The 10832-nt window shown below is 36.3% G+C and overlaps 1 protein-coding gene across 1 annotated transcript; it reads right to left on the bottom strand.

Moving 5' to 3' along the window:
- Positions 1–214: 214 nt before the first annotated feature.
- LOC118620726 (SUMO-activating enzyme subunit 2-like) lies at positions 215–7020 on the bottom strand. The gene is given in 3 exon segments (XM_036247743.1): positions 215–889; positions 891–1061; positions 7009–7020. Coding segments are annotated over 3 exon segments (858 nt in total).
- Positions 7021–10832: the final 3812 nt, after the last annotated feature.

The raw sequence follows: 10832 nt of genomic DNA, 5'->3' as shown, positions 1-10832 counted from the left end.
TCAAAGGGTTTTAAAACTATATATGCCTACTTTCCATACAGCATATCGCAATGTGTCTAATAGTTCTAGCAAAATGAGTGCTTTCAAAGGGAACAGGATCATCTTCAAGTCACCAGGGTCAACCTGTCCCCTTTGGAACAAAGGACTTAACAAACACCCTGGTTCTGCCCGGGATGACCTAATTCAGTGAGGGTTCTGTCAGAGGCACTGCTGTTCAATCCACTGCTGTCACATCATCCAGCTCTTCTGAACGTTCTGTGCGTGACCTCTTTGTACTGATATTCTCTTTCTCATCTAATTTCCTCTTTCGACTTCTCTCTTCTTCACTGATGGCAGCATTACTTGAAGGACCTTCTTCATCTGAATCAACTATGAGCACATCATCTTGCTCTTGTGCTGTGGACGTGGAAGGCTGAGCTCCATCGTCACTGCCATTGGTTGTGCTTTTGGCAGCATCTTCAGCTTGTTTGGGCCCCACTTTTTCTGGGGCATCACCAACAACTTCAAATTCAACATCCTTTCCTAGGTCTTCACTATGAAGGATGTTGATCAATAAAGTGTAGTCCCGAAGGAAGTCATCTGCTTGAAGCCGGATCCCATTTCTAATTCCAAATTCTGACAATTTCTTGTGATTATTAGCGTCTGCCTCTCCCTCTTCTGAAGATATTAGGATTGTTTCTTTCCCCTCTTCGATTTGGACATCTGGTGCTACCATAGCAATTTTTTCTTTCACAATCTTATCTTGTAACGTGAGAATGGTCACTTTATGGACATTCACTTGCACAGTCACCTCTAGCTTGCTGGCACATATGTAACAATCAGGGTTGGGAGGATCCAGTGCACAAGGCACAAGGAACTTCTTCCTTGGGTTTAGTTGTTTATTCAAAAAAAATTGTTCTACATTCGTCTATTTTTTCTGATAGAATCTTCAATCCTTCCAATACTATTAACCCAGCAATCACTGCATTAGTAGTAGCGATAGCAGGAATAATGTTCCCTGCCATTGATTTTATATCAAATCTGCTCTTCATATTCATACTAAAAATATGCATACAAAGTGACTTTTTTTTTTTTAATGAGGTGCCTATACTTGTATGTAAGGATTTATGGGACCAAGAATTAACCAATCAGATGCAACCTTATTCAACATGCCCAATAAGGTGCAACTCTATTATATGACCTATATATTGTATATAACATTCACACCAGATAGCTACTGTTGTGTTGGCTGTTGTCACTTTTTTTATTTAATAATCTAAGGAAAAAGAGGTTGGTACCCCTGAATAAATAGTAAGGTATTGAATATCTTAAAAATTCTTGCAGCACACCAGTTGAAAAAATGCTGCTATATTTGATAATTGGTAGTTGGTATTGAGCACTTAACATTTTTAATTATAAGGCAAGTTATACAGTGGTCTAGTCTGGATTACTATGGCTACCTACCAGTAAATCTCAGACTAGATTTACTTTTTCAAGTAAATCTCAAAGGTCCAAATAACAACTAATAAAGAACTTCAAGGTATATGAATCATTAGATTATAGTCTAAAAAGGGGTGATTTCAGACCAAGAAGACCAGCTATCATCAAGTTACAATGTCAACTCTTCAATGGCTACTGCCTGTAGCTCCTCTTAATAACTTGGAAGATATCAGAGGTACCCATCTAAACCTAAGTATGTTTAATTTGTTTTAAAATGCACTTATGCTATGTAAGCACAACAATATGAATGGAATACTAATTCAAGACCATGGATTTATTTTGTACAAATCATTATATTTTCTTGTCATTAAACTTAAATACTGGTGACTCACTGGGGTAGACTGGTTGCATTTATAGGCCCCATTAATGGCTTCCTTGAATCCAAGTCCTTGACAATTTGACCTTGTTTAGTGTCACATGAATGTGTCACGGCTGGCCTATTACACATTTGTGATAGATTCATGAAGAATGAGACATTTGGCCCTGGCTGTGTGGCTCAGTTGGTGGGAGCATTGTCCTGTACACCAAAAGTTGCAGGTTCAATTACTAGTCGGGCCACATATCTAGGTAGCAGGTTTGATACCCAATTGGGGTGCAAACTGGGGGCAACCGATCGATGTTACTCTCACATTGATGTTTCTCTCTCTCTCCTGTCCTCTCTCTAAAAATCAATAAAAATATATCCTTGGGTGAGAATTATTTCAAAAAGAAGGAGCCAGCCCTGGCCAGTTTGGCTCAGCGGTTAGAGCGTCGGCCTGCGGTCCGGAGAGACCAGGGTTCGGTTCCCGCTAAGGGCACGTACCTCGGTTGCAGTTTGTCCCCGGCCCTGGTTGGTCGTGCGGGTGGCAGCCACTCGATGTGTCCTTTCACGTCGATGTTTCTCTCTCTCTCTCCTTCCTCTCTCTCCCTCCCACTCTATCTGTACAAAAAATGGAAAAATATCCTCAAGTGAGGATAAAAAAATAAAAAGAAGGAGCCATTTGGAAGAGAGCTCTGGACAAGGCAAAGAAGCAGAGTTGTATACCTGATTCTTGATTCACTGTAGACCAAGTTGGAGTTTAGCTGTCTGTGCCCAACTGTGGTAGTAGAACAGTGAACCCCCAAAGATATGCATGTTGTAATTCCTGGAAACTGCATTTAGGTAAATAACAATGAGAACACTGCAGATGTGATTAAGAATCTTAAAATGAAGAGATCATTATTTTATATTATCTGGGCAGGTCTAATGTAATGTAAGTGTTCTTAGAAGACATAGGCAGGAGGGTCAGGGGCGATCAGAGAGAAAGAGACTTAATGATGCTACACTGCTGCTTTGAAGACAGAACGGGCCATGAACCCAAGCATGCAGATGACCTCTAGAAACTGGAGATGGGAAGGAAACAGTTCCTCCCCTAAAGTTTTCAGGAGGAAGATAGTTCTGCTAACACCTTCATTTTTACCCTATAAGAGCCATTTCAGATTTCTGACCACCAAAATGGTAAAATAATAAATTTGTGTTGTTTTCATTGACTAAATTTGTGGTCATTTGTAATAGCAGTACTTGGGGACTGGTACACCAGCCTAAGCATAGCCTGTGGATTCGTAAGTTAAATAAGTAGTTGTTTTGTGTGTGTGTGTATGTTATTTTAATTTTTAAATATTTTTATTGTTGACACTATTATAGATGTTCCTATGCACCCGCCCCCCAACCTTTGCCTACCTTCATCTAACCCCCACCTCCCTCCCCTGGCCATCACCACACTGTTGTCTGTGTCTATGGGTTATTCATATATGTACTTTGGCTAATTTTTTCACCTTCTTTTATCCAGTCTCCCCCAAGTCCCTCCTCTGTGACAGCTGTCAGTCTATTTTGTTCATTAGATTCCACATATAAGTGAGAGCATATGGTATTTGTCTTTCTCTGACTAACTTATTTTGCTGAGCATAATAATCTCCAGGTTGATCCATGCCATCCCAAAGGGTAGGAGATCCTTCTGTTTTATAGCCATGTAGTATTCCATTGTGTATATGTACCACAACTTTTTGTTCCACTCATCTGTTGATGAGAACTCGGGCTGTTTCCAGATTTTGGCTATTATAAATAATGCTGCATTGAATATAGGGGTGCATATATTCTTTCTGGTTGGTGTTTTGGGTTTCTGCCCAATATCCTCCCAGAAGTGGGATTGCTGGGTCAAAAGCCAGTTCCATTTTTAATTTTTTGAGGAAACCCCATACTGTTTTCTACAGTGGCTGCACCAGTCTACATTCTCGCTGACATGAGGGTTCCCATTTCTCCACATCCTCACCAGCACTTGTTGCTTGTTGATTCACTGATGGTAGTTGTAGTTTTGATTGAATTCCTAATTCAAATCAAGGTTTTGGAGAGATTTTGTTTTCTCTGTGTAAATACACCCAAAATGTTTTTTAAAAGTAAGGCATGTTTTTTGAACCAAATACTGATAAAATGTTTGCAGAACAAGCAAATGAGAAAGAAAAGGAGAAACAAACAGGAGAAGGAGAAAAATATTACCAGAATGTGTTCTTTTTAAAATGCTTTCACAAAATGTACACCCCATCTCATTTAATTCATAACAGCCATGCAAGGTAATCTTCATGTTTCATTTAAAAACAAAACCCTAAGGTACAGATACAATCTAAGTTCTACAGCTAAAAATGAGGGGTCTTGGAGACAGGCGTGAGTCCTACTAATATTAAAGTTTATTACTTTCTAAATCATAGTATTAAGAAAAATATTAAAATAGAACTTTTTACAGTCTGTGTACAGTGTTATATTAAATCTGTGACCTAAGAGATTTATGTGAAATTCTGTGCTTCAGCTGAATGTGTTTCAGATGAATGCTTGCCTCTGTCAGAAATAATGTAATTATCACACAATAGCAGAAACAGAAGAATATTGCATCAGCTTTGCTTCGAAAATCTGTGTAAATAGTATAAAGACTGTTTGAAAAATGTAACGTTATCTCAAAAATTTTGACTTTAATAACTTTGCTTAGAACTTTAGGGCTGATGGTTTCTTTCAAGTCTTTTCTAAAGCTATTTACATCAGAAACATCAATTCCAAGCATGAAAGAAGAAATCAAATACCAAGGTATGCAGCGTGGCACCACAAGAGAACATTTCATCTAGTTCTCACCATTTAATATATATGACCTACCTATTGGAATGATTACTTTTTATAAATGGGCATTGCAAAATATAACTAATGGCATTTCCTCATTTTTTTCACAAAGTACTTGCCTCTTTTATAAAAGTTTCTTCTAAAGAACCATTGAGTTTCATACTGATATTTAATGAATAATATAAAGCAGTGATATTAATAGGAAAAAATAAAAATAAACAGATAAAATTTCAGTATTATATATTATTTAACACAATACATCTAAATATAATTTTCAAAGGTAACAACAAATATTTGTTAAATAGATATTTTACATTATTTTTAATATCAAACCTTTAAGATTCAATGTGTATTTTACAATTATTTCATCTCAATTCAGACTAGCCACAGTTAAGTGCTCAATGACCACATGTTGTCAGTAGCTGTTCTACCCTATTAGACATCACAGCTCTGAAGAGCAGTAGTGAAAAAGAACATGGGTTATTGGCATTACTTTGTAAATAAGGGGGTTGTGAAAGAATTGGAGCAAATATCCTAATTGCTTTTAGAAATGCATCCCAAAGCTACCGAATTGAAAATCTGCATTTGTAGGACCTAGAAATTGTAATTTTAAAAAACTCTACATATGCACTTGGTCTTCAATTAGATTTGGGGATCATTAACACTAAAGTGGCTGGAAATTGTGTCTTGTTAACAGAGTAGCAAAGGTTTAAGGATCACAGAGCATTCAGGTTATAGAGTCATAAAGAATTTGATTTAAAATCCCACTCTTGCTCTGGCCAATTTGGCTCAGCAGTTAGAGCATACACTCATAGACTAAAGGGTGGGCAGGTTCGATTTCTGGTCAAGAACATGTGCTGGTTTGGTCCTCCAAGTCATGCGGGAGGCAACCAATTGATGTGTCTCTCACATCAGTGTTTCTCTCTCTCTCCCTCCCTCCCTCCATTCCACTCTATCTAAAAAAAAAAAAAAAAAAAAAATCAATAGAAAATATCCTCCAGTGAGGATTAACAAAATAAATAAAGGAAAATAAAATAAAATCATGCTCTTTGACTAATGCCAGTAAAACATTTTAAAGTTGCTTTACCTTTCTTTCTGAGCTTTGTTCTTTGATAAGGTTAAGAATATATACCCCATAAAATAATTAATGGGACTAAATAAAACAATGTGTGTGCACAAAGAATCTTGAAGAATGCCAAATAATTATGGTTTTTTATTAATTATAATATGGCACTAATAAGCCCAAAGTGTGGCATTTCATCCTTCAATGGGCTATAATTCTATAATCCTTTCATGAACCCAAATGGCATTTCTGACTCTAGGTATCTCTCTTGAAATTCTATTTTTATATTAGTCTGCTTGGGTTGCCATAACAAAATATCCCAGATAGTGTGGCTTAAACAACAGAAATTTCTTTTTTCGTGGTTCTGGAGGCTAGAATCTCAAGATCAAGATTCCATAAGGGTCGATTTCTGATAAGACATCTCTTCCTGCCATGTAAAGAACTGCCTTCTCATTAGGTCTTCATAAGGCCTCTCTGTGCAAGTGCAGAGAAATGTCTCTGGTGTCTTTTCCTCTTCTTGTAAGCACACCAGCCATATTTTAGATTGGGGTTCCTCCCTTATGATACCATTTAACCTTAATGAACTCATTAAGGCCCTATTTCCAAATACTGTCACAGTGGGAGTTAGTGCTTCAACAATACATTTGAGGCACTATCATTAAGTCTGTAACAGTGCCATTGGCTAGTATCACTATGTACTCATTGCCCAAATGCACATTCAAAGTTTCCTGCCAGAAAAGTTGTGTCTGCTTGAACACTCAGACTTCTTTCATGAACACTCAGACCTAAGTAATCCAAGAATACAATCTATCTGCTGCTACATCTATGGCCTATATCCATGTGACTTGAACATACTTTTACCCCTAATTCTCATGAAAACATTGTGCGTACATTTCCACAATTGCTTAGCAACTCACATAAAAAGACATATCAAGTCAGACTCTTTCTGTTTATGAGATTATACTATAAACAAATAAATAAAACTGACTCATGGGAAGGATATTTTTTCATCAGTAACAGCTATATTTTACTGTTACATTAGTTATTTGGGTTTATAGTCTTTTGGAAGAAATTGAGTGCCTCACCAATTCTTGACTGTTTAAAATTATGATCATCACAGAGAAATGTGTTTGGGCCAATTTTATACAAAGTATATGACTGTTCACTTGAGGAAATGGTCAAATTATAGCCCAAAGAGAAAAGCGTTCTGAACCTGTCTCTAATCTTCTATTCCCACCCTCTGTTACATTTATAGAGTTTGTCATATCTTTGCCTCCTTTTTCCCCATCTTCTCTTTGGATACCCAGGTCTATCCCTCTTGCTTCCCTTCTCCACTCTAACTTACATTCTCTACCATCGAATAGTGCTCCTTTCTAACCCAGCAGCAGGCACCATCAGCCTCTTCTGTTCCTTACTTGCCAAATGTGACTGATGACTTAACTCTTTGCCCAGGCATAAGAATCAGTTATTTTAAAATAAGCAATGAGGCAAATAAACCAGATCAAAATGTGGTCTAGAAACAAACCAAAGTGGATAGATTTTCTCCTTACCTATATTCTCTACTAAAAACAGCATTACATTACTTTAGATAGAACCACACTAGTTTTAGCTCTTGCAAAATTCAGTCTTCTTTTCATAGGATTAAAACTAACTGAAATGCACTTATATTTTCAAAGCAAGTTCCTATTGTTTGTCTATAATTAGTTGTTACTTTAGGGAAGGAGGGCTCTTTTACCAGTCTTTGCAGAGGGAAGACTGTAGTAATGATGCACAGACACAACTGTCTTCATGTAGTTTGGTCAGGTTTAGTGTACAGGTAGTTCTCTCTTGCTTAGTTTTAACATTACGCTTCAAAGACCAATTTTCAAAGAGATTTTTCTCAGAATTGATAAACATTACAAATTCCTCTTGTTCTGTGATATGAAGTTTGTCAGTCTGAAGACAATATCCAGAAGTTGGTTGGACTTTCTTAAAAGTTATATTTAATACAATCAAAATGTACTATTACTGTAATTATCCTAAGGAAAGAGGAAGAAACATTTAAATGTATCCTAAATTTTAAGTATGTTTGTGACATTTAGGGATTTCTTGGAATATCTTGACATTTTGGTCTGAGTTGGGGACTCTCAGATGTAGGTACCAAAGAAAAGCTGTTCCGTGGTTCGTGCTGGGCCTGCCTCCACCAGGCCTGCCCCGAATGCAGAAGAAAACAAAAGTAACCGAGACTTTCACTTTAGGTGGTAGTTGTTATTTTCCTCAAATTTAACATTGGGTATGTCCATTTCTACCTCTTTATTGATAAAACACCTGACATAGTTTTTAAAGATGGTCAAAAGACCCGGCCGGTGTGTCTCAGTGGTGGAGTGTTGACCCACACACCAAGAAGTCGCTGGTTCAATTCCCGGTCAGGGCACATGCCCAGGTTGAGGGCCCAATCGCTAGTGGGGGGCAGCCATTCGATGTTCTCATTGATCTTTCTATTTCTCTCTCTAAAATCAATAAACAAACAAAAAAGTATATATCTTTAAAAAAAAGTTCAGAAAGAAATTAAAATTTTACTTTGATAGTAATTAATAACATATTTAGTGCATAGTGTAAAAATCAGTAATAGCTGAAATAATATATTCCTTTTACCCATTATAGTAAAGGGAAACACAGAGAGAACGTAAAGTCCTATGGACCTATTAGAGGTATCAACTGAAATATAGACGGCAACAAGTTTATTGATAATGTGACTAAATTTGATTCATACTGAATACTGTAAGATTTATCTATGTTGATTATCACTAAAACTTTATACTTACTAAAATAAAAAGAACATTTTTTGGGGGAATCTGTAAAATAATTTTATGGGAAAAATCTGTTCTTTTTTATGAGGATAATTCCAAAGAAACACATGAAAGTTATGGTTTATGTTTCCTTGTAGGGTCTCTCTTTCTAGTCTTTTTTGGGGGGAAGGATAGAGGAAAGAAACCCTGGGAATTTTATAGTTCCAGTGTGGTTATTTAAATTTCTCTTAAATATCACATTATTTTATATATTTAGCTAAGAAATGTCACTTAATATAAAAAAATGTTTATGAGAATATAAATCAGATGAATCCTTTGTCCTTTAACATTGGTTCAATATTCAATAAATATTTATTGACCCTTTTACTTTTTGGTAGGCACTATTCTCGGAAAATATCTGTTAAAAAGAGAATAAATATTGAATTGGTTGCATTTGGCTTTATCTTTTCTCCTTTTCTTTATTAACCTACTCTTTATGTTATGGTTCAAAAGAAGTAAAGGTCCTCCCAACAATATCAATTTGTAAGCCTCATGATTCTGATGTAACAATGGCAGTCACCTAAATCTAAATTTATCTGCATATCCTCCAAAGGAATGTGTCACCCAGGTAGATACCTTTCCAACCCACACCTCTGGCATATTGAGAAATCAGAGAACTCTGACAAGTTAACTTCAGTAGAATACTTTAAGTAAGATATCAGCTAAAGAACAGACAGAGACCATGTGGGAAAGAGGCCAGAATTTGTCCTGTGGTTGACAGAACACAGGGAGAAAAAACAAACACAAAAAAGGAGTCTGATTTTGAATGGAGAAATACTGAGAAAGAAAGAGGTCTGAGACCAGGTGTATTAGCACACTGGGAATCAAAAGGAAGGTGCAAAGTCCACAGGATTAGGAAGGCATCTTCAACTTCAGCTTAATGGAAATATTTTAGAACTTCTTCAATGTTCATTGACAATGTTTGTTTGTTTGTTTGTTTGTTTGTTTGTTTGTTTGTTTTTATCCTCACCCGAGGACATTTTTCCATTTTCTGTTCAGGTAGAGTGGGAGAGAGAGAGGAACAGAGAGAGAGAAACATCGATGTGAAGGGACACATCGAGTGGTTGCCACCCGCACAACCGACCAGGGCCAGGAACAAACTGCAACCGAGGTACGTGCCCTTAGCGGGAACCGAACCCGGGTCTCTCAGGACCGCAGGCCGACGCTCTAACCGCTGAGCCAAACTGGCCAGGGCGACAATTTTTTTTTAATACAGCCTTACCAACCAATATGAAAACTCTTTTGTTAGCTCCTGTTCAGATGTGAGTTAAATTATTGAGGTAATATTTATGGAGAAGAAAATATTAATTGATGTGCAGTAAGAATCAGTCAGTAACTGAGTTACTATATGGGTCACTAATGGAAGTTTTTAATGATCAAACCATTTGTACTGTATAAGAAATTACCCTTTGTCATTTCTCATTGTCTGAAAAGCCCTGTGTCTTTCTCTCTTTAATTAATAACTCAGAAAAAAAAATTGTATATGCTAAGAATCAAACCACTTTACTATAACTGGATTATTGAAATTGTATTCTCTCTGAATGTAGGCTAATATACTAATTTACTTCTGCTTTAATAAAGTTCTCCCAACTTTATATGTGGGAACTCATCTCATGCACACATTTAGAAAACAATTTATTTTTCTTAAATCACAATGTTCTACCTGAATTCATTTGCAAATATTTTATGTATTTTAAAGATCTCCTGTTACAAGTTCCCAGCATCCAACTTTGACTATAACAAAACTAAATTTAAAATATTTGCCCTTTTTTCCATTGTGCATCTTAAGTCAGAATGAGGCATGACTAGTGACACTCCACCTTTTTGCTTTCAGTTGGAGGCCTTCTACTTTATGGTTCTATAAAATTTATTAGGATTGGTGCAAGGCTAATAGATGCTGACAAAATAATTGATGAACGATGGAAACATGTTTCTTCAGCTTACAATTTGCCTTCAATGAGAAATCTATACCTATTCTCACCTGGATATTTATTTTTTTAATATTGTCAAAGAAAATAATTGCTGTATATTTTATATTCCAGTACAGAAATATCTAAAAATTATAGTAACAGCAATGTGATCTTTTTCGAATTCAGACTTGTTAGGCCAGCCAAATTCTGTTCTTTAGATTCCTTATGGTAGAAATATGAGCTTATCTCTTGTATAAATAAAATTCTCTTCAGACCAATAGACTCTATTGCAATTTCTTTTGGCTGTAAAAGAAAAATGGTCTGGGTTTCCTTTGCAACTTGAAAATTATATTTAAAGATAAATCTAAATAGCACTATGACATCCAGGCAACAGAAGAGCAGCTGCCTCCTGACAAGCATAATTTGATTTT

This window comes from Molossus molossus, unplaced genomic scaffold (assembly GCF_014108415.1).
Source record: "Molossus molossus isolate mMolMol1 unplaced genomic scaffold, mMolMol1.p scaffold_m16_p_8, whole genome shotgun sequence".
Taxonomy (NCBI): Eukaryota; Metazoa; Chordata; class Mammalia; order Chiroptera; family Molossidae; genus Molossus; species Molossus molossus.
Note: the sequence above shows the minus strand (reverse complement) of the source record. Positions and strands in the feature narration are given on the sequence as shown.